General features: G+C 43.6%; 1 protein-coding gene across 1 annotated transcript in view; it reads right to left on the bottom strand.

Moving 5' to 3' along the window:
• The window catches only part of MAMDC2 (MAM domain containing 2), a gene marked incomplete at its 5' end in the record, with an annotated part of 133,303 nt that overhangs the window by 57,441 nt on the left and 50,505 nt on the right, over positions 1–25,357 (bottom strand). The window contains 3 exons of the mRNA XM_081103135.1: positions 1,479–1,616; positions 4,762–4,846; positions 6,351–6,622. Coding sequence (XP_080959261.1) covers positions 1,479–1,616; positions 4,762–4,846; positions 6,351–6,622 — 495 coding nt within the window. The remainder of the gene's footprint in view (positions 1–1,478; positions 1,617–4,761; positions 4,847–6,350; positions 6,623–25,357) is intronic.

Genomic DNA, 25,357 nt, shown 5'->3' with positions numbered 1-25,357 from the left:
CATTGGGTGGGAATGAGAGGGCTGTTTGGCTAATGTTTTGGGCAAGACATTAGTCCAAAAGCTGAAAAGAAACTGAAGTGAAATAGCATAAAAGAGCTGGAAGAAGTAAGTGGAATGTAGGTATCCAGGTGTCTTACTTATCATTAGCAGGAACATAATCTTGGATCTAGGGACTACTGTGCCATCATCATACATCCCAGCATTCTCAAATACTCTCCGACCATCTAATACAACATCCACTCTCACACCTACACACCTTTGCATATGTTGCACTTATCTTCTCCTATTCATCTGGTAAATTCTAGTTCTGAAACCACTTCCTCTAGGAAGCATTCCCTGAACCCCAAATTCAAGGCAGCCTTTCACACTTTTCTGGCCACATATCACTGAGATAAGGACACCAAGAATTATTGCAATTTTAAAACATCAGTCCTTCAAGATTCTCTGTATTCCTTGTACTAGAGTCTAAATATGGCAGAAAGCAATCTCAAAATGAGCATACTCCCATAAAATAAGAAAAAGTTTCTTTCTGAAACTCCAAGAGATTGCTAGTTGCTTTATTCATTTAAACAAAGATGTCAAGAGGTGGTGGCATTTTACTGTTTTGAGTTCAACTGTCTTTTAAAATACGCATGCAGATTCATGGATTAATGTTTCACAACTAGTTATCATTCACTCTACACATAACACTCATTTATAATGTGGTTCCTACAATGGCCATAGTGGAGATGGGCTGTGGATCTTTAGGGCCAACTTACACATACACATGGAAACCCCAATCTTTTGTCATCTCCAAAAGTGCTAAACCTGCCTTACTTTTAAAAGAAGGAAGTGAAATACTTTGTCTCTTTCTAATCTTAACTCCTTATGTAAGTGATCCTAGATATAGCTAAATAAATAGTTTTTGGGACATTTTTTGTTGTTGTTGTTCTACTATTTTTCTACCTTGACCTTGACTCCGGTCAGTGGAAGCTTTTTCAAGGTCAAATTTTCCCTGCAGAGAACCAGTCCATGTGGCCACTAGGGGGCCCTGCTGCACACCACATTCAGGATTAATCATTGGTCTCAGCTCATCTCACTGCCACTGGACATGTTCTTTAGGACTTGCTTCCATTATTTGATCTATTTTTAGTGAAAAGTTACCTAAGATTATTCCAACCTGGCCTTTAGAAATAAGAAGTTCTGAACAACAAATAGTTAAGAACGTAAAGCATAATGCATACGGAAATATGAAAACAGCAAGACCAGGTCGTAAGTGAAGAAAAACCTTTAATTAGGTGGCTACCGCTCTCACGTCTGCAGTTTGTCTTCATCGTACAGCTTGTGCTTCCCTACTCTTCTACCAGGTTTTGGGGACCCTACTCACCTTCCTCTCTCCTCTCTTCTCTGTTGACAGAGCCACAGTTAGGTCAATGCAAGGGGTGGGAAGAGATGGCAGAAAGTTATCATGGGGAAAGGAGTTCATGTCCCCAGCTCACCCAGTTCATTCTTGAACGTGTGATCCTGGGGAAGAACGGAGTGGGAATTCCGACTAGTGCCTCCTCCAACAAACCAGTTCACGTTGGGGTTCCAGCGGTTCACAAAGCCACAGAGATGATTTTCTTCAAAATCACATTCTGGCAGAAGAGAAATAAAAACATACCTCATGGAGATGTACTGCAAAGTTTTCTCTTAGATATCAAAGTATGTTTCTCACTCCCTTTGTCTGCTGGAATGTTGTATCAGGATCCCTGGTCAATACCAGTCAAGAAGAGAGAGATCCTGTAATGAACTGAGACTGCCATCCATCATTGGCCCTTTGGACTGTGGTTCTTCCACTTACTAACCTTCTTGCATGCAGAGTGACTCACTACCCCCTTAGCCAACGTTTCTTCTTATGTGAAAGGGGAGCAACGTTCCCACCTTATTGGGCTGTTGTAAGTGGGACAGCTCCCAGCACAATGCCACGCTCATGACTGGGGCCTGGTACAAGCCAGACATTTATATCAGCCATCCTGTTTCAAAGCACTATAGGGCTATGCTCTTGGCTCCAGAAATTTTATTGTCTAGTTTTTCTTGCACCTGGTAGCCCCGTTTTCTATTTACTTCTCTCATGATGGTGGACAAAATACCCAGAGCTAAGGGGCATCTTTCCTAATGCTAAAGTCCTCTGCTTTTTTTAGTAAACAAGAACCTAGTTAGATGAAATAGGCAGGGCAGGGATATCCTAGGCTCTGTGTCCTTCTAAAGCTACTGAGTAGAGAAGAGACACAAGATAAAGAGACCCTCTCCCCCCTTTTAGTGGCATTGACATGCTTGCACTGTTGCCAGTCAACAGACTCCTTTAGTAGGAACAAGAAACTCACAAGCCAGTGCTTCCATTGACCCCACTAATCATCAATTAAAAATATGAAGTGTGACTGTGCTGGTCACCTCCCATTGGCCCCTTCAGGGCTACACCCTTTTTTGCACTCCATTCTGGCCTCCAGAGGTTGACTTGAATGGATTGTATCCATGGGCTCCCCTGCCTTCTGGCTTCCTGTTGGATTCAACCACGGGAAGGTAGGAGGAGAATGAGGTTGGGACTGTTTATTCCTCCAGTGCCCTCCTTGCCTGCCAGGCCTCCATGGGTTGGCTGTGTCCTCTGCTCTTCTCAAGTAGGTCTCACCACAGAGCTACTGTCTCCAGTTCTGCTACCCCTTCAGATCTAAAGCTGGTAACAGTTCATGAGTCATCATTGTTACTGGTCTTGGATTACCGCACCCTCCCTCACCCGTTTCCTTTACCCACTCATACTTCTGTAGTTCCTTGCTGACCTTTTCTCAAATTACTCATGTTGAATATACTGTCTGTTTCCACTTTCCTGCCGTGACCTTGACTGATATAGTTATCAATGTGTTTTCACATAGGCAGGCACTGAAAAATTGTAAGATTTTCATTAGCAACGTTTCACTGCAGCATCTGCTAACCAACACGCAACATTCAGTGCCAAAGACTGACGCAGAGTAAAATAAAAAGCAAAATATTCCTCAATGTGCCAGGCATTTTTCTGAGCACTTTATATGAGTTGACTTATTGAATCCTCAAAACAACCCCATGAGGGAGACACTATTATTAACCTCATTTTCCAGATGAGGAACTGTGTGAAGCAAAGAGAGGCACAGAAAGAAAGGAGAGGTGAGAGTGTGTGCATAAGTTTAACAAGATCAAAGTATTGGCTCTCCTTTTGTGTTTTAAACAAAGTACAAGCCATCAAGTGACTTGAAGAACGTAAATGAACATTTTTTTGAGTGTCCAGCACCAACACAAATCACCTTCATATCCATGATCTCATTAGTGCCCCCAATAATCCTGAGAGAAGCATTTTATCCCCATTTTACAGGTGATAAAACAGAGGCTGCGGGGCTCCGTGCATTGACTGAGCCAGCAGGCGGTGCTCCGCCAGGAGTGTCTGAGGAGCCAGCTGGCTGTCTAAGGCCCATGCAGCCACCAGATGAGAGCTACAGGGAGGTCTAAGGAAGGGAGCTTGGGTCTAAACGTACTGTCTTCAGAAAATGGTCACATTCTCAGTCTGTTTTCTTTACTTGCATTAGCGTCATCATTGGAAAGTCAAAAGAGGAGTAAGATTCAGAGAATTAGCAAAGGCTCTTTTGTGTTCATAATGGGCTTTGAGTTTCCTTTCTCTTCCTCTCCACAGACAATCAACCTCCAAGTACTGTCAGTGCTGAAAAATCGCTCAAATCTACCAGTTTTCCTATTCCACTGTCAACCCCAATTTGAGACCCTCATTATGCCTCCCCCTGTAATGTCACAATCACTTTTAGGGGTTTTCCTACCTCTTTTGTATTTTCCTTGCTTCTAACTCAATTTTCCATGTGGCGGCCAGAGTCATCATCTGAAAACCACAGTTGGAGACTCCTCCCCTGCAGACTGAGATTCAGCACCTCCCAACCACGTAATTCATGAATCCAAGCTCCACAGCCTGGATCCAGACTCTTCTGTAACAAACTCCCTTAGCAGGTCTGGTTCTCGCTTCAAATGCCCTGCTCTGTTTCCTGCCTTTGCCTGAGCAGGCCCTGGGCTTTCTTCTCCTGGAGTCTTCCTATCCAGCACCCTTACTTGACTAAGTTCCACTTCTTCTTGAAACCCCAGCGCAAATGCATCTCTACTGAATTCAGTCCTCTCAGATTTCCTCTCCTCCCCCTGCACCTCTGCCACATAGCTTGCCTTTCTCCGGCCATATTTATCGAATGTAGAAATAGCTTCAGGGGCAGGCAAGTAGAAGGTGGGCGACCACAGGACATGGACTATGTCTTCTCTTTACACCTTCTCAGAACTGACACGTAAGAGGCATCCAGCCAACCCAGCTCAAGTGGCATCAAAGGGAAAATTGTGATTATAAAGACAGGCAATGGGGTGCAGGAGAGCAAAGTGAGGAAAGGAGGTAATACGATGCCTGCTTTTCTGGCAAATGCAACAAAAGCTGAGTTCGCAGCAAACTGGCAATTATTTTCATTAGAATATGTTGAGGTTAAGGCAGCAACTCAGGTTACATTTGCTGCATCTACTTGTCTTTCATTAATCCAGCCAGTCCAGGCAAACTCTAATGAGCCTTCCCAAGCTAAAGACAGAGAAACAAAATAGACCATTCTAGCGAACTAGCAAAGAATTTTAACTACTCTGCACAATTCAGCGCCTTTAGGATGGATCCAATTCCCTCCGGCAAGAGGGGATTTTAGAAAAGATCCACGTTCTGATACAATGAAAATGAAACCCACTTACCAATACAGTAGCCGGTTGTCATCTTGATTTCAAAGAGTGCAATGCTGGCTGTGTTTCCCAGTCCCAGCACACCTTCTATTAAAACCTGCACAACATATGGGGGGAAAGGGAGTTATACTTCAAAATGGCATGTTCTCTTGGTTCAGTATTTCAGCTATTCGCCGAAAGCTTTCCAACAGCTTTCAGCAATTCAAGGCAAAATGAGATTGCTTGTCTCAGCTAATTGATATTGGATGCCAATTTCATGATGGACTTTATTAAACTCTGTGTGTGTGTGTGTGTGTGTGTGTGTACATATATACTCAGAACTTTGAGGGGAGCAATATGTCCAATAAAATCTCAGAGTCAGCTCTCTTCCACTGTTATCTTAAGCCAGTGCTTGCGGTTACACCAACTGGCTGTGGATGGAAAGGAGAGCTTATGTCTCTAGGGAACTCCATTCTGAGAATGATCAGGAACAGAGGGTAGAGTCTGCAGAGAAAAAAAGACCCTGGAGAAGAAGGTAGGAAGCATAATCTGCTTAGTGATGGGAGATCTCTGCATGAGATGGAGGAGGCTCAAATCAATGAACTTATCGTTTCTCTATTGCTGAAAAACTTGAAAATTTCACACAAAGAACAGATAGAAGCATGACAATTTATGAAGCTGATTTTAAGCACTGTTATAGGTTCACATTTGGTCCTATTTCTGAAAGTATTTGCTTTTCCTTAGGTGATTTTAGCCCAATATTTTGCAACTATGTTGGTAGATTTAGGGTCTGATATACTGCTAGGAGGATAATGTGAAATAGGGAACTGAGACCCTCAATACTCCTTCCCTAGACCCCCCTACTGCCTGATGGAGAGGCACCAGCAGACAGAGGGTAGAGGAGAGTATAGTATTTCAAACCTCTTTGAAGAAGTGGAAGGGATAGGACATTGAAAAGGGGATTAGAAATGGAGGGCATTTTCATGAAGCCTCCTTTGCATCCTCCATGACATATTCTCACTAAATAGAACACTTTATGGCCAAGTGAATCAAGATCCCATCCTCCTTCCCTACTTCAAGGCACATCCAATTTAATCTTACATTTTCTACTGTCCTTTTCCAAGTTGTTCTGGTGGAACAACTTCCATTTTTAAAAAGGAATCAGAGCATGTCCTTTAAGTAGTTTTCCTCTTTCAAAGTATTTTCAGTTTTCCTTTTATGATGGTTAATGCTTTGTTTAAAATTTATAGCAAACAAAGCATTAGGGAAAAAACGTAAACATATACCACACTCCACTTAGTAGAATGAAACAAAATGATAAGAAATGAGAATGTGCTCTTAAAGCCCATTAGAAGATAAATTTCCATTGAAGAACTTGGTTTAAGCTCCATTTAGTTTTGTGCTGAAGTCCCATTTAAATAGAAAAGAACACTAGAAAGCTCCTTTAAGGAATAAACAAGATATTAATTTCCATTTCTACCATTCTTCTCTGATGCATCTTCTACAAAACATCACATACTAACACAGAAGAAAACTAAGTTCAATGGCGGCAGTTTCAGAAGACCTCAGAATAGCACGAAGCCACCGAGAAGCCCTGCACCTTCCTCCTCAATTCCACTTACCTTGAATTTCTTGGAAGTGTTTTGCAAATCCAGGCTGGCGATGAGCCAGCTGTCCGAAGGTTCATTAGCTGACCAAAGCAATCGATCAAAGCTTTCATCTTCGAATCTCACGTAGAGGTTCAGCTGGCTGGGATCTGATGGAGACCCTGAAGACGTGGCTATCTGGTAGACCAATCGGAGGCAGCTCCATTCCTCAGCCTGTAAGTCAGAACTTAGCAGCAGGGCTTTATCCCCCTGCTTGGCAAAGGAGGTGTCCACATAAATGTAATGGCCTGGAAGAGAAAGGAACATAGGGAAGGGATCAAGCTTCTGTTGCCAACTCAGGAAAAGACACAACTATAGACCAGTCTATCTGAGGACAGATACAGCCAACAGGTGCAATTCATTAGCCCCCTGAACATTGCCTGGTCAACAGATCTCTGTCTTCTTGTGAAAATTAGGAGGCCCAGCAACACTGTGCCCACTTACACATGGCACGTGACAGCAACAGGCTGGAGCTGAGTGGTGCTGCCTCTTCAGAGCGTGGCACATAGGCTCCATTTTGCCATAATTCCTACTCCTCCCTATTGCCTCCTGACATTTAAGCCAAGTGTCTTTTTCCTGTAATCACCGTATACCAGGCTCACTTCACACACTTCATTTATCTTCCTGCTCCCCATATGCATATGAGTTTGAGAACCCAGGCAAAGGGGCTTCAGAATCAGGAGGAACAGCATGAATAAGGAGAATACCCACGACCATTTTAAACTCAGCCTTCTTCTTCCATAGCTTCCTCTCATTCCTAATGATTCAACTGCATTTAACGTGCATCATTTTAGTAGATTGAATTGACTTGGTTCCCTCAGATGTTGGGGCCTGGGCAGAAAAAGTTCATTGTAACCTATTTTTCATTAGAAATAAGTCTCTCCTTAAGAGTCTCTAGGCTCTTCCATTACCCAATGTCATAGTTATGACAACCAAATGAGAAGCGCATGCAAAACACGTAGGACAGGGCAAGGAAAGCAGTGGGTACTCTGGGACTAGCAATCATTATTTCCTTCTCCTGCATCCCTTCTACCCCTTCCTCACTCTCTCCTTTTTCCTTTTTCCCTGTCCCCTCTTCTCTCTGTCTTCTCCTTTCCTTTTCCTCTTCCTGTTCCTCCCCCTTCACCTTTCCCTTTCCTCTCTCCATCTCACTTTCCTCCTCCTCCTATATTCCTAATGTTGACAAGTGGTGCTCTACTGACTACACCAGGATATCGAACAGCATTTCCATGGGGGAAAAAAAGGATTGGAACCAAGAACCCTAACTGGAAACTTCCAAATCCAACTCTGGTCATCAGCTTCCTATAGCAGTGATCTGATCTGCCTGAGGGTCTCAGAAACCCACTGCCTTTCTGGCCTGCAGACTCCCAAGCTTGCTCAAAGGTTCCACATTCGGTGGCCAGCATCTAAACTGCTGTCACGTGACCATCCACTCCACCCCTTGGGATTCACAACACTGAACTCTTATTACAAAGGCCCTGAAATGTCTCATTGCTTCACTTGATGTTCTTCAGTCCCTCCTACAATGCTTGTTGCCCCAGATGCCAATTCCAGCCAGGATCCTTGTTTCTGTGGCAAGTACCGACAGGCCAGCAGCCCCTCAGCTAATGACCATCCTCACAGTTGGGGCACTGTGAGGGCATTGTCTTCAGGGAGCCTCACTTGCCTCTGAAGGGTTTCAAGATCAAGGTCTACCTCCAGCTGGCAGTCGTCTTAACATAACCACCACCCACTGGGTGCAAACAGCAACTACTTCTAGATGCCAACCCAGGCACCCTCTGTGGAGAGATTTGGCCTTTGCCCTAATCGTCACCAACACCATTACCTCCTATATACAGTGAACAGTCACCAGGAACCAGGTACAGTTCTATGTCTTCACACGTGTTTACTAGCTACGGGGTGTTTATGCCAATCCTTTTTTGAATAATACTGCTTCATTTTAACATGAGGGAATGTAGAAGTGCCATCCTCCTTTCCCACTCCGTACTACGTCCAAAGAGGGGGTTCTGAGCAGTCTGGTGGTGGGGCAGGGTGGGGTGGGGTTGAGGATTAGGGGAGATCCTTGGAGCACCTCAAACCTTTACTGAGTAAATAAGGAGCTGGTACATGGGGTATAGGAGAGGTCCTTGGAGGTTCACATCACATGCCAACTTTGCTGCCAATCGAGGCCCACATCCCCAACTTCTCTTGTTCTCTTACTCCCTTCTGCCTTTTCCCATTCTAGAAGAGAACAACTCACAGCAGCGGCTTTCAAACTAGAGCCCAGAGTCACTGGACAAACACAGATTGCTGGGCACACTGCTAGAGGGCAGGTTTGTGGTGAGGCTGCATTTCTAACAGACCGCATTTCTGAGAAGGCGATGCAGATGCTGTTGGTCTGGGACCACAATTAGAGAACCACTGTTCTACCACATGCAACAAAGAAACAGGACTCATAGGTGTATGTCTAAGAGTGGAATTGTTAGCACATACGGTAACTCTGTATTTACATTTTTGAGGAGCTGCCAAACTGTTTTCTAGACACCTCTTATCTGTCAAAGAAAGAGCAGGCTTCTATTGCAAGTAAAGGAAGGAGGAGACAGTTCTACTGGGAGGCAACGCTCAAGTTAATGTGTGCAGGATTACAGAGTCCACCTTCTGGTGACTATCCTGAGTTTTCAGTGAATGTCATAAAAAATCTCTCTTGACATTCTCTCTTACTATATCGGACTTTATTATAAGGATATGCTGATGCCCTCATGTTAAGAACCTTTGAGACCGAACACTGTATAAAACGTGTTATTTAAAATACCTTGATGTTATACAGTAAGAAAGTTAGTGCTATTTATTGAGTGCTCTTGACATCTCAGCCATAAATGTTGACTATTTCCAAATTTTGGGACTTTGCACGTAAATACAGGTCTCAAATTCATTTTTAGGCCATGCTGTGTGAATGTGCCTACTGGCTGCATTATGATCCATCCAAAGAGTTACCTACCCAACTGATTTTGCATCTACCGGCAGTATAACACTTTTTCCTTGATAAAATGACTAGCCCAAGTGGTGTGCAGCGCTACTGCTACTGCCAAGCTAAAGACAGATTTTATTAATCACTACATTTCCTTCTCTGCTCAGTCTGGACACAGCCTCAGGATCTCTCTAACACAACTAATCAATCTGAGTTGGCAGTTGAGTTGAAACTCTTTGTTACCCTTGCTTGTAGCTTCAGTGTCAGAGTATATTTTGTGGTCATATTAGAGCTGAATTGAACCAGAAGGAACATGGTATGTTTTAAAGAAGCTTTAGAAAATGAAGAAAGAATGAGAGATATTGATACCAGGATGGTGCCTTACCTTAGACTGTCACTAATAAAATTGCTATTCTAGAACAAATCAATAACATTTTGGGGGAGTTATTTCAATTAGAGAAATAAAGTATCACATGTTCTCATGCATATGTGGAATCTAAGGATCAAAATAAACTGATGAGCAAAATAGATCCAGAGACAAAGAAGCATGGAACAGACTGACAAATTTCAGGGGGGGCGGGGGGGAGTAGGAGTGGGGAGGGGAGAGTGATTAACCAAAGAACTTATATGCATATATATAACCCATGCACACAGACAATAATGTAGTGAAGGTGAAAGGGGGATGGAGCAGGGGTGAGGTGGAGGAGACCAATGGGGGTAAAAAAAAAAAGGGTCATTTGTAATACTTTAAACAATAAAGATAAAAAATTTTTTAAAAGAATCATTTTACCACTGAGTGAGTTAATGAGGTTTTCTTGGTATGTGAAATATTTCATTTATTCCATTCTAATGAGAATGATATCTGGAAGTTAATCTTGGACATAATTTACATATAATAAAATTCACCCTTTTAATACAACTCAGGTTTCTAGCACAGTCACAAAGTTGTGCAACTATTACCATTATCTATTTCTAGAATCTTTCATCATCCCAAAAGGAAATCCACATCCATTATTACTCATTCATTATTTTTCCTTCCCTCTAGGCTCTGGAAACCACGAATGTACTTTCTACCTATATGGATTTATCTATTCTGAAAATTTCATATGAATGGAATCATATAAAACTAGAGGCCCGGTCGGTGCACAGATTCGTGCACCAGTAGGGCCCCTCAGAGTAGCCTGCGAGGATCAGCCGAAACTGGCAGTCCAACTGCCACTCCTGCCTGCTGCTCCCACTCATTCTGGCCCCACTACACCTGATGTGGACTTGTGCCCAGTCAGTCCCAATTGGGAGAGGCTCACACTGCCGCAGCAGCAGCAGTGGTGCTCATCAGCCGTGAGCTCGGCATCTGGCGCCCATCAGTGAGCTGAGTGGAGCTCCAGCTGTGGGAGTGCACTGACCACCAGGAGGCAGCTCCTGAATTGAGCGTCTGCCCCCTGGTGGTCAGGGCACATCATAGCGACTGGTCAACCAGTCATTCGGTCGTTAGACTTTTATATATATACTAGAGGACCGGTGCACAAAAATTTGTGCACTCGGGGGGAAAGGGGGGGTCCCTCAGCCTGGCCTGTGCCCTCTCGCAGTCTGGGACCCCTCGGGAGATAACACCCTGATGGCTTAGGCCTGCTTCCGGGTGGCAGAGGGCAGGCCCAATCCCTAGGTGCAGCCCCTGGTCGGGCTCAGAGCCGGGCTGATTGGGGAGTTAGGGCGCCGCCCCCTGTCATGCACAGAGCAGGGCGGATTGGGAGGTTGCAATGCCACCCTCAGTCATGCTCAGGGTAGGGCCGATTAGGGGGTTGGGGCACCGCTCCCTGTCACACTCAAGGCAGGGTCGATGGGGAGGTTGTGGCGCCACCCGCTGTCATGCACAGAGCAGGGCCAATCCGGGGGTTGGGGCGCTGCCCCCTGTCACGCACAGAGCAGGGCCCATCAGGGGGGTTGGGGCTCCTTACCCTATCACTCACAGAGCAGGGCCCATCAGGGGGGTTGGGGAGCTCACCCCTGTCACGCACAGAGCAGGGTTGATCAGGGGGTTGGGGAGCTCCCCCCTGTCATGCACAGAGCAGGGCCGATAGGGGAGTTGGGGCACCGCCCCATCACACACAGAGCAGGGCGGATCAGGGGGTTGGGGCGCCGCCACTCTCACACTCAGGGCAGGGCTGATGGGGAGGTTATGGCTCTACCCTGTCACACACAGAGCAGGGCCTGTGGGGGAAGGGGGGGTTGGGGCGCCGCACCCTGTCACACACAGAGCAGAGCCGATAAGGGGGTTGGGCTGCCACACCCTGTCACACACAGAGCCGCAGGGCGATCAGGGGGTTGGGGAGCTCCCCCGTATCAGGCACAGAGCAGGGCTGATCAGGAGGTTGGGGCGCCTTCCCCTGTCACGAACAGAGCAGGGCAGATAGGGAGGTTGTGGCCCCGCCCCCTGTCACACACAGAGCTGCAGGGCGATCAGGGGGTTTGGGCGCTGCCCCCTGTCACGCTGATCCCGGTGCCGGGAGGCCTCGTGGCTCCGCTGATCCCGGTGCTGGGAAGCCTCGCGGCTCTGCTGATCCCGGTGCTGGGAGGCATATTACCCTTTTACTATATAGGATAGAGGCCTGGTGCATGGGTGGGGCTGGCTGGTTTGCCCTGAAGGGTGTCCTGGATCAGGGTGGGGGTCCCCACTGGGATGCCTGGCCAGCCTGGGTGAGGGGATGATGGCTGTTTGCAGCTGGTCACACACCCTTCAGGGTGGGGGTCCCCACTGGGGTGCCTGGCCAGTCGGTGAGGGGCTGAGGGCTGAAGCTCCCAACTGCTCCTTTTTTTCTTTTTTTATTCTGGGCCAGCTTTAGCTCTGGCTCCAGCTCTGAGGCCTCTGCTGCTGAAAGCAGGTATCTGGTTTGTTTGGGTTCTATAATTGAAACAATGTATAACTCCAGCTCTGAGATCCCGGCTCGCTGAAAGCAGGTTTCTGGGGTTTTGTTTAGTTTCTATATTTGTTACAATGTTTCAAAGGCTCAGAGGCTGGCAAGGCAGGCGGGGAACGTTGGTTTCCTCTGTCACTGAAGCAAGCAAGCCTCATGTTAGTTTCAAGCTGCCTGGCTGCCGGCCGCCATCTTGGCTGGCAGTTAATTTGCATATTGCCCTGATTAGCCAATGGGAAGGGTAGCGGTCATACACTAATTACCATGTTTCTCTTTTATTAGATAGGATACAGATGTAACCTTTTGTGACTGGCTTCTTTCACTTAGCACAATGCTTCCAAGGTTCATCCTGTTGTAGCATGTATCATAATTTAATTCTTTTTTTTTTTTGAGGCTAAATAATATTCCATTTTATGTATATGCCAGATTTTATTTTTATTTATCCACTCATCAGTTGATGGACATTTGGGTTGTTTTCATTTTTTGGCTATTATGAATAATTCCACTATAACCATTTGTGTAAAAGTTTTTATGCAGACATAAGTTTTCATTCTCTTAGGTATATGTCTAAGAGTGGAATTGTTTGATCATATGGTAACTCTGTATTTACATTTTTGAGGAGCTGGTAAACTGTTTTCTAAAGTGGCAATACACTTACATGTCCACTAGTCCATATGTATGAGAGTTCCTATAGCTCTACACATTTAGTAACACTTGTTATTGCCCATCTATTTTTAATTAGAGCCATCCTAGTAGATGTGAAGTGGTATCTAATTGTGCTTTTGATTGCATTTCTTTAATGACTAATGATGTGTGACATTGTTTCATGTGCTTATTGGCCATTTGTCATGTTTTTTGAAGAAATGTCTAAGTCTATTGCCCATTTTAAAATTGGGTTATTTCTCTTTTTGAGTTATAAAAAAATTCTACATATTCTTAACAGATACACAATCTGCAATTATTTTTTTCCCATTCTGTTGGTTGCCTTGTCACTTTCTTGATGGTGTGTCCTCTAAATTACAAAAGTTTTTAATTTTGATGATGTCCAATTGCCTATTGGTATAATAGCTAAGAAACCATTATCTAACTTAAGGTCATGATGGTTTATGCCTATGTTTTCTTCTAAGAGTTTTATAGTTTTAGCTCTTACATTTAGGTCTTTGATCTATTTTGAGTTAATTTTTGTCCATTAAATTTCTTGGTACCCTTGATTAAAATCAATAGAGGATAGATATAAGAGTTTATTTTTGAACTCTCAATTCTCTTTTGTAGTTCCAGGTCTGTCTTTACATCAGTATCACCCATCTTGCTTACCATGGCTTTCTAGTAAGTTTTTAAAATGGAAAATGTGAGCTCTCCCACATCATTGTCTTTTTCAAGACTGTTTACATTATCTGGGTCCTTTTAATTTCCATATGAATTTAAAGATCAGGATGGGAACAGGGTAAGTTAAAATAACACAAAGCTCACTGTTCTTAATGTATTTAGTCTTTTTTCTTGAGTACCTGCTCCCAAATGTTATGAGTCTTTGGTTAATTTCAAGTTCTTAAAAAGCTGATTTTTGACAACTGTTGGCAGTATTTTCATTGCTTTTATGGGGATAGAATTTTCTGAAGTGTTTAATCCACCATTCCTACTGACACCACTCACTTTCCACATATTTTTAAACCGATAAGAACAGCAAACAATGGTTCAGAGATGGGAAAGCAGACACAAACAAATAAGAAAGGCAAAGAATAGCAGAAATCACACGTGGAATGGGTTGTTGTCTATGACACATCAGCCCAAGGGTCTGGGGAGATTTACTAGGCACAATGTTGGAGACATGATGACAGGGGGAGGACAGAATCTGCTGCTTAGGCAATTTGAACTGATTTAAGAGACATTTATTGGAAAAGATAAAATCTAAAGGGTTCAGAAATGAGCCATAAACTTCCAAACAGATATATTTTTAAGTAAGTCGGCAATCAAAACCAATAATTAAACCACCCTGCCAAAAAGGTCAGGCTCCAGGTGCCTCAGGGTCTGAACACGTCTGCTAGTCACATGCAGGCATCAGAAGACAGGAACAGACAAGGCTTTCCTGTTTTAATGAAGGCAGCCATAAAGAGGTGAGTTTTGAGGTCACACTTAATTGCTGGACACATGTGCACAGCTAGAGCTCAATGTATCAATGGCTTTCAGTAGCCAAGGCACAGTGTGACAGGGCTAAATCCCAGGCCATCACTGTGGCCCTGTGGTCAGGGCGTGAGTCGTGGGGGACTTCTTGGCGTCCCTGCAACTCTATTTGCTAATGAATGTACTGTCCTTCAGGTGTGTTGATTGTGTGGGTTCACTGTGTGAGGCAGTGGACCCCATTCAGGATTTGCAAAATATAATCATGCAAGTCTTGCTGGAATGGCTTGATTGTTTGAGTGACATCCTATGCACCAAGAGTCAGTGGTTAGATTCCCAGTCAGGGCACATGCCCAGGTTACAGGCTCCATCACCAGTAGGGGGCCTGCAAGAGGCAGCTGATTGATGTTTCTCTCTCTCATTGATGTTTCTTTCTCTCTCTCTCTCTCTCTCTCTCTCAACAAAAACATATTTAAAAAACCTCATCATGCATAGGCTCACTGTATGATCAATTTCCTTAGCTGCAAAATAGGAATAATAAAGCAATGGTGTCCTGTTATATATTCATTCAGTATTTAGGAAGTCACTCAATGTAAAAAACAAACCAACTGAAAACAATCTGACCACTGCAATATATATATATATATATATATATATATATATATATATATATGAAAAAATTTTCATATAAGTAGCCACTAAATGAAATCTATTTTATATATTTTATATATTTTATATATTTCAACACAAAAAAGAAAATTGGCTGTGTTGTACATAGAAATGGTATACAATAGGTAGAAAATTCTGTGTACTGTACACTGCAAGCATGTCAAACGTGCAGCCCACTGGCCATGAGTTTGACATGCTTGCTGTACAGTGTGTAATTAGGGGCTTTCAATGGTAATTTTGATGGTATCCTTTTGTGCTGGCTTTAGAAGGTAAAGCTCAAGTGAGATATGACTTCATATACATGGGATTATTGTGAGAACCCAATAAAATGAAGATACATCTATAATAATCTATAATAATAAAAGGGTAATATACTAATCAGAGAGCTGAACGACCTTCCAGAGCTGAGAGGGCAGAGGCAGCCACTGCAGCTGCCGTGGCGGTGAGGTCTGAGCCTCGACATAAATGCTTTGTTACTGTAATGTTAATCGTTTCTCCTCATCAGACAGAGGAGTTGTCCCAGAGACAGTAAGGAATTTACGTTGCCTTCCTCTTTCTCCAACAGGATTCAGAGCTGTGATTTGCTCAGGTAGCAGATCAGCAGCACATTTTCAATGCTGATGTGAGAACAGTCTTCATTCATTTCACCTTAACTGACCCTGTGGTGTTGAAATCTACACCTTTAAACTCCTTAAGGCTGGGCTCCTCCTGGCTGCCCCTCTTCAGTGGTTCACTTCCTCACAGCTAAGCCCCTGGCTCTCACCCAGGATTAATCATCATCTAAAGTGGATCAGCATTTTTATCCTTGGTGTGATTCCAGCTGAAACCTCATAACCCAGGTCTAATAACGATATGCCTATGTCTCTCTATTTTGTTTAGCTTTTAGTGCCTCGCATGTCTAAGACAATGACACTGCTTTGGGGGGGGCGGGGGAGCAGGTCAGCTTCCTTCCCAGGGTGAAGTTCATCCCCTGAACTCAGGTGAGGGTCTTCTCACCAGATTTCCTGAATGCCTCCTGCCTGCCTCTCGGGATTGGGCCCTGCCCGTGTAAGCAGTGCAGTAGAATGGTTAAAGGTGCGTTAAAAGCCAGATGTTGGTTTCAATCCCAGTCGCACCATTCACATTTACAAATCATGTCACTTTGGGCAAGTTACTTATACTACCTGAGACTCAGGTTCTTTTTTTTTTTTAATATATTTTATTGATTTTTTACAGAGAGGAAGGGAGAGGGATAGAGAGTTAGAAACATCAATGAGAGAGAAACATTGATCAGGTGCCCCCTGCACTACCTACTGGGGATGTGCCCGCAACCAAGGTACATGCCCTTGGCCAGAATTGAACCTGGGACCCTTCAGTCCACAGACTGACACTCTATCCACTGAGCCAAACCGGTTAGGGCGAGACTCAGGTTCTTCATTGGTAAGATGGGGATGCTAAATACTCATGCTGCAGAGTTTTAAAAAAGATCGAATAAGAACATGTAAGGAGAGCACTTTGCACAATGCCCAAGGGCACAGGGTAAGCTCTTAATAAATGTTGGCTCTTATCCAAGTGTTCAAATATAATTCAGTAAAAAGAATCTTTATGGCCGAAGCTGGTTTGGCTTAGTGGATAGAGCGTCGGCCTGCAGACTGAAGGGTCCTGGGTTTGATCTGGTCAAGGGCACATGACCAGGTTGCGGGCTTGGTCCCCAGTGGGGGGGGGGGGGTGCAGGAGGCAGCCGATCAGTGCTTCTCTCTCATCATTGATGTTTCCATCCCTCTCCCCCTCTCCCTTCCTCTCTGAAATCAATAAAAATATATTAAAAACAAAACAAAAATGTTGGCTCTTATCTTTCCATCTATCCCATCAACATGCTCTCCCTGATGGTTAGCCCATCTCATCATCTCATTCATACTGGATCTCCTCAATACTAGCTGCTACTTGTACTTGTTGCCCTTTGCCCTGACCTTCTGACACCAACTTCTGCTCCCTAAATAAGAGATCCATTCTCCTTGTGCCCCCTTTAATGCTATTGGCACATCTTTCTCTAAGTCCCAGTGCCTTCTAGGCTGTTCCATCCCATTGTCCAACTGTGTTCTCAGCTATGACAGTCATATCTGTGATCAATCATATGATTAAATCAGCCTGCACAATAATGCATGAAAAGCATCTAGCAAATGTTCATAAAGTTTTTTTGTTTTGTTTTGTTTTTTTGCAAAGAACCAGAGGATGTCTCCATGGAGCTGCATCCCCAATTATGTATAAGCCATCAGCTTATGTTTTGAAGAAATCGTGCTTTCTTTGCACATCAAAGACTTTCCAAAAATTAAAATGTCAAATTTCTAAATATGCGTAGAAATGCAATGGGCATAAATATTCTCAAAAACAGTTGATTGAGTTATTAGAGAATAAATGAGGTAGCATTCCTGATGTGCCAAAAATGGTATTAAACATTTGGGACTGATAAGACCTGATTTTATTTTCTCAATCAATAAGATTCACGATTGTTTATAAATGTGCTGATTACCTCTGGCAGAAGAATATTCTGTTCTGAAATTTCTGAGACATGCATAAAGTATTCTCAACTTCTGTTTGAAGTTTCCAACGTCACTATTATCCTCTGAGTTTATTAATAAATCTCTATATGAATATAATTTTAATCATATGAAAATAAACAAAGACTTTAAGAATTCATCTAAAATCATCTGTTAAGAAGCAAAGATTCAAAGGGAATGAACATTCATTGTGCTGCAGGCACTGGATTTTTGACACGTGTTCTCCCCTCTTGAAACTGACAAATGATCCTATCAGGTGGGGATAACCATGTTAACAGGGAAGACACAGAGACTGGTGAAGGTTAATTCAGCCATCCAGAGTCACAGCTAGTTAACCCAGGTGTGGTTCCAAGTCCATGCATTTCCCCTGTACCATGCTACTTCCAAATATTTCCTTGTATGCCTCTTAATTTATGGTTTCATAATTGTATTTACCTTCCTATAGCAGGAAAGCAAAGTTTTCTTTCTCCTTATCCTGGGAAGCTGATGGGATACAAGTTCCTATATGAAAGCTCATTCATGAAGGCTGTTCTACGGGTATGTTTCCTGTTGATAACACAGTAACCAGATTAACTTTTCTACCGAATTGCCTCAAATCTGAAAGGTTTTTAAACATATCAAGTTTTCTAACATTAGGGTATGTCTTATAACTGATCTAGAGCAGTACAAGGATCTCTAACCTCCAAAAAGATGTTAATAAATTGTTCGAATCAGTAGATACAGAATAACATATTTGTACCTGTACTTTGGTTAGTGACAGTGGACAGAGTGCCAACCCCCAGAGTATCCCAGGGGCTCAGAGTATCCCAGGCACTGTCCCTGTAGATACTTCTGGAGAGGGGGGCACTGTGGAGTTGAAGGGTTATGGAGCCACTCAGCATGAGGGCAACAGTGGCAGCACAGACATCCACGAGTATCAGCCTCATGTGCAAGGCACAGCCCAGAGTTCCAGCCCAGGGTCTTCATAAATATTTCCTCATGTGCCCTGAGCAGAAGGCACTACGAGTGATCCATTTCTATGCTGGATTTGGACCTCTAGCTGACAAGCAACAGGATGCTTCGTGCTATTCAACATAAACACGCCCACCAGCCTCCCAGTCTCCCTGCTGGATTAGAAAGGGGTCTTCAAGCCACATCTCTTTTCAATAAATGTTTTTGATAAAAATGGCTTGTTTTCTTCCTTTTCCTTGCATATGAAGTCCTCAGTAACAAGTTCAAGAAATTTCTCATTCCCATACAATCAAATTGCATGAAAGTCTTGACTTATGGGTAACTTGCCTGGCTAAGGAGATGATGAGATGAGCTTAAATCTAAATCTCCCAGAAATCAATGTACTGAGGATGGTTAATTTGCGGTGCTTTAGAGTCAAGGCCCACTTCTGAAATATGTGATGGCAAATGATTTCCAATAGAGAAGCGCCAGCACTTGTAGTCCTGCCTTTGTCCCCAGTGATAAGAAAGCCCTCCCAGAGTGAAACGTTCCCTAGTTTAGCAAAGAGGCTCTAGTTTGGAGGAGAATTTCAAAGGCAGCTTTGCTTAAGGAAAAAGGAAAGCCTGCCTCTAAAGAGCAGCCTAAAAGGGCCACGTGGGAGCTTCAGTGCCAACCCAGCACACAGGTGGGAACGGACTGTTCGGCTGTCCTTGTATCCATTTATAGGTGAGACACTGCTCCTCTCACCAGTGGAGCCAGAGCTTTGCCTGTGTCTGGAGAACTTCCATAGAAACATGCCGGGGCTGGAAGGGACCATGATGTTCAGTGGCGCCATCCATTCCACCAAGTGCCCTCCACTGCTCCAGTTTAGAACGCCATCTTTTGTCAGGATTACTGTAATAGTCTCACAATAGGTCTTCCCGCCTCAGTCTTGTCCCACTCTAATCGGGTCTCCACACTGCACCCAGAGTGTTAGTTCTACCATGCCAAACTGGTCCTATTACTTCCTGGCCTAAAGCACTTGAGGTCTCCAATGAGGGGATCTCCACTGTCCTCAAAATAGAAGGCTCTGGTGTTCTGGGCCTCATTTGTAACCACCACACCCTTTTCACAGTCTAATCAGCAGCCACAGAATTTTAGTTCCTCTGGCACTGCACCCTCTCTTGCATCCAGGCCTTCTCACATGCCATTTCTCTGATCTAGGATACTCTGTCATCTCCTTTTCTTCCTGTGTTCCACCATGACCTCCTGCCTCCATTCCTAGCTCTTCCATGCCTGCACTTCATTAAGGTCTTAGCTTAACACAGCTACTAAGTACAGTTGTGCAGTGCGAAACCTAGACAGCTATACACGGTGGTCCTGCTAAGATGCTGCTTTTTCCAGGCAGCATTTGTGAAGTGTTTCTCACTGGGTTTTAAGCATATAAGGGCACAGACCACATCTACCTGCCACCTGGTGGGGTACTCTACATTTTAAAATAAATGAGTAGACTCCTTCCTGATGATAGATTTACCTTCTGCTGGCTATAAAGGATACATGAAAATTCTTTTCCTATAAAGAGTTCTCATTAGTTTTAAATTTCATACAATTACCCAATATACTCTTAATTTAGGAAATATATTTAATGAGAGCTGTAACTCCGCTGGTAACTCACACCAACCACACTTAGTATTTTCACATATTCTCCCACTGTTAACATGGAAACACAAATCCCTATTATGTCAGGATATACAAGGGACTGTTAAAGTGCACAATTCTTTGCCTTTCTGGAATGCAGAGTTTGTGGGAAGCATTCAGCAAATGTTTCAGTGTGTGGCATTTCTAGATTAAAGGGAGCTATAGTTTCATCAGCCTCAAATTTTGAGGAGCTCCAAAGTGCAGAGATCAGCAATACATCGAGAAGTGATGAGGTCAGCATCGCTGAGAGGTCTCGAATGCCCCCTAGGTTCCCCCTGACAACAGGGAAATTATTCACATTGCATGCCTAACCCTGCAGAAGTAGTCTTCGGAGATTAAAAAGCCTTAAGCCTGGCAAAAGGCAAACAAAGCCAGGAAGCAACCTCCAGTGTAAATAATCTGCCAACATTTCGATCCAGCGCCACAGATGTTTGTTCCACCCTTTCCATAGGAACTAGGAAGGGTGTAGCTCCAAACCCTGCTGGCCCCAGTGGTGGTTTTAGAAGAGAAGTTTACCTTAGCAACTCCCAACAGAACACCAGGGATGAACCCACCATGAGAGGTCATGGGATATTTGGAAAGGGAGCTTCACCTTATGTGTGTTTCGTGCTGTTGAGTCTCTGACTCCTGGTGGCTCTATGAATGAGTGAATGTCCACAATATCCTATCTTCAGCAGCCCCGCTCAGCTCCTGCAAGACTCCTGACTATGGCCTCTTGTATGGAGTCCATCCATCTCATATTTGGCCTTCCTCTTTCCTGCCCTTTTCACCTCCCATAGTATTTAACAAAGGAGTATGAAAATAAAAGAAAAGGCTGTATTACCTGGCAGTGTTATTTATTTATTTATTTTTTTATCAAAGTTCAGTTCTCAGAACACATTTTCACTACATGACTTGCCAGGTGGGGAAGATCTTCCTTGGAAACTAGAAAGTCCCTCTATCTATCTTTATAAAAGGCTAATATGCTAAGTGTCCGACTGTCCGGGTAATGACATCACGTAGCAATGCCCGGCTTCGTCTCCCTGGCGACTAGCCTCCTTGCAGTTTCTTCAGCCCAGGAACATGACTTGCTTTACAACCAGGTGGAAACATTTCACACCATAACCAAATGTCTTTGAAACATTTTCCTGTCTCCTTTGATCCTCACAGAAGTCCTGGAGGAATCCTATTTTCTTTTCATTAGCTGGAAAATGGAGATTTAGAAAGCTCAGAAACTTGACCCAACTGAAAAGAAGAAATGGTGGACCTTGAAAATGGCTTCAGGTTTTCTCATTGCGCAAAATATAGTCAAACGCTACTGCAGTTAAATATTTTACCCTTTGTTCTCCCTGCATGATCTACAATAATAATGTGCTTTGTGTTGATATTTACTGCTGTGTTGCTGACAATTACCTGAAAGAGAAGTTGGGGTGCTTCACTGGGCTGGAAAAAGTTTAGCTACATCAGAAAGCAGCTCTAATTAAGCAAGTTTATTCTATATCTATAAATGGCTAAGTTGACTCACGCATGTGCAATACATATAAAGCTCTCGCTGGCACCAATCGCATGTGTGTGTTTCCATCTGTCATTGTCGATTATGAATTTGGTTGATACTTCTATTATAGAGAAAGGGCAAATAGCAATATTAAAATACTAGAAGCCCCGTGCACGAAATTCATGCACTGGTAGGGTCCCTAGTGCCTGGTGGCTGGGTACTCCCTTCCTTCCCCTAGCTGGCCCTGCCTCCTGGTTGCCCTCCCAGACAACTCCCAGTCGAGGGGATAATTTGCATACTACATTTTTATTATAATAGGATTTCTTTAATTAATTTCCTTTCAATGTGCATGAATTCATGCACCAGGCCACTAGTTTAAGATAAAAGAAATGTGGAGGGCATAACATCAGGGTATCATGGGTGATTGAATTCACAGTTCAGGCTCCGTGGATGTACCTAGGACAGTGGTCGCCAACTGGTGGTCTGTGATATCCAAAAGGTTGGCGACTGCTGACCTAGAAGGAACAAATTAGTCTTCTCCCATGGAATAGGTGCTCATTTACAAGGACATTTTCTTATTTTGACTTACAAGAGACTAACTCTTTAAAGTACCAGTTTCGCTAGTACCACTGCTGAGAGCACAGCTGAAGGTTCTTGCTCATGCATTATGCAAGGCAATTTTGTCAGACAAAAAAGAGTGATCCACGCTTCAGCTTCATTCAAACCAAAATAAAATAAGAGTGCCTGTGAAAATTTCACCATAGTACAGGTACATAAATTTAAATATATGCTTTTATATGTAAATGGATATACATATTTACTTTTATTTGTACTTTCTTACTTCAAATTCTGCATTTTATGCTCATTATAAAGTATAAAAGCAAGTAGGGGCAAGAATACTCAACTTCTAAAGAAAATACTGCCATTGAGGTACACATTTCATTTTGTTGCCTTAGAGAAGATATACCTTACAATGATGCAAGCATAATAATTAGAAGTTTACTTTTATTTATTTATTCTTAAAAATATTTTTATTGATTTTTTTTTAGAGAGAGAGGAAGGGAGAGGAATAGAGAGATAGAAACATCAATGAGAGAGAAACATTGATTGGCTGCCTCCTGTATGTCTCCTACTAGGAATCAAGCCTAAAATCCGGGCATGTACCCTGACCTGGAATCAAACCGGTAACCTCTTGGTTCATGGGTTGATGCTCAAACGCTGAGCCACACCGGCCAGGCTGGAAGATGAGTTTAAATGAAAACAAACTTCATAATATCTGTAAAATGAGGGATCTGATCTAGATTCATGGCTTAAAACATTTTGTTTTTCAAACATAATTGAACACAGAAGTTCATCTATTAACAGAGCAAAAAAGAGTGTCTGTGACTGCCAAGTTCTCTAAATAGTTTTATTCAGCTATTTGTTATCCAGGGCAATTCTGCCTACAAAGTCTGTTCTCTCCCAATCAACGTCCTTTACAGGGTCCCCTGAGGCTTGTCCTGTGGACCCGGGATGGTTTGGAAGCCCCTGACTTAGATGGCTTAGGGGCTCTCCAGTGTGGCAGTCTGTTATACAAGCTAGAGCCATGCCCTGTCCTGCAGACTCCAAGCTGGACTCCTGCTGCTTCCATGCCTGTTGTACCTAGTGAGCTGGGTGCTTGGTCTAGTATATGAACTCACTCTCTGCATGTCTGTGTAAGTAACCACATCACACTGGCTGAGAAGTCCTCATTTGCCAAGTAGTCTTCACTGAGTTTAAGAGACAACATTCTCTACACTCCGGATCCAGAAGTTCTCAACCTTAGGTGTCCCCAAGAATCACCGAAGGAGGCACTCACTGGTCTTCAGTACAGCCTAGGCATCGGTCCACATCCTGGGAAACCCCTTCATCCTGGGCACATTGGATTGGTGGGTCACCCTTCTAACAACAGAGCTTTCAGAATCTCCCTACATGGTTTCAAAGTGAAGGCAGGCTTGAGAAACACTCCTATCTGTTTACCCAGCCAGCACTCAGGGGTGGCAGGATCGGTGTCCATCTACTCCTCCTTTACCTCCCATGCCTGGGTACGTACTAGGTGTCCAATAAATACAGACTAATGGAGCAGTATTCCCTGCCATTCACTGACCTAAGGTAAAGATGGCTTAAAATAAAGGCAAAAAATCTAAGTCCAAGTACAATAAACACTGACAATGAAGTCCCTGTTAATATATTTTAGAAATCCTCCTTAAATATGAAAACAAATGGATGACTATGTGCCTAGGGATTATAAGAAATCACAGCAGCCGAAGCCGGTTTGGCTCAGTGGATAGAGCGTCGGCCTGCGGACTGAAAGGTCCCAGGTTCGATTCCGGTCAAGGGCATGTACCTTGGTTGCGGGCACATCCCCAGTGGGGAGTGTGCAGGAGGCAGCTGGTCGATGTTTCTCTCTCATCGATGTTTCTAACTCTCTATCCCTCTCCCTTCCTCTCTGTAAAAACTCAATAAAATATATTTTTAAAAAAAGAAAGAAAAAAAAAGAAAAGAAATCACAGCAAAGTTGGTAGAAAATAAGACAATGGATTTCAGTAAATTGTTTGCTACAGAGACTAGGGTTTTGATCACAAAAACATGGAGAGCAATTGTGTTCATTCCTCGAAGTTTTAGAGCTCCTGCGATTCACAAAGCAGCGGGGCGTCCTGAAGCCTCATGGCAACCCACCAGGAAGCTGGAGAGTTACTGTCCTTCATTTCACAGGTTGGGAAAGCCAGGCTCCCAGCGCACATGCTGCCTGCTGAGCAGCTGGGGTCTGGATCCCACTCGATTGCCAGATTAAGCAATGAAAAATACTCAAGTATGGCCTAAATATAGCATGGGATATATTTATACTAAATATGCTGTTTCTCTGACATGCAAATTGACTGGGCTTCCTGTGTTTTACCTGATAACCATAGGCTCCAGGCCAATTCTTTTTCTGTGAAAAGAAACTAATAAATTTGAAGGTCACTCTGAATGCTTCTAGATTAAATGGGCTAAGGTTGTGGCTCCCCCCGCCCTTTTTTTCACCTTCCCTTTTAAACCCTCTGTGATTACACCTCCCTTAAGGTTCAGCACATACTGGTCTTATTCCAACACAGCAAAGGGCCAAACAGGGAAAGAAGTGGCAAAGAAGGACACGAGTGATGTCTCTCAGGCCCTAGGGCCACACTCTCCATGTGGACTCAATGCTTCTTTATTTATTCTTATTATTTTTGAATAGATGATACAGAATGGAAGATATAAGACAGAGAATGTAAGTAGCTCTCTCACCTGGGTTTCTGAGATATTCTTCCAGAGATACTTTATTCATGTATTAACTCAGACAAACATATGTCTAGACATAGCCTTTCATTAACATACAATATACTATTATGTATCATGAGTTTTTTCACTTAATATATCTTGGAAATTGTTAGATGATCTATCTATCTATCTATCTATCTATCTATCTATCTATCTATCTGAAGCTACCTCATATTTTTAAGCTGTTGCATAGCTTCCCATTGTATAGATATATATAATTTAACAAGGGGCCCAGTGCACGAATTCATGCACCTTGAATGGAACTGTGGGCCGTGAATCTGCAGTGGGCACAGGGAGGATCTTGGCCCATCCTCCATGCCCCTGCCCAGCCCCTCCCGCCATAGCCCCGGGTCCCCTGTCTGCCGCCAGCCCCACTATTGCTGCTGCCCCTCCACACGCTAATG

Source organism: Myotis nattereri (assembly GCF_964212035.1).
Source record: "Myotis nattereri genome assembly, chromosome: 12".
NCBI classification, from domain to species: Eukaryota; Metazoa; Chordata; class Mammalia; order Chiroptera; family Vespertilionidae; genus Myotis; species Myotis nattereri.
This window is presented reverse-complemented; position numbering and strand designations above follow the sequence as displayed.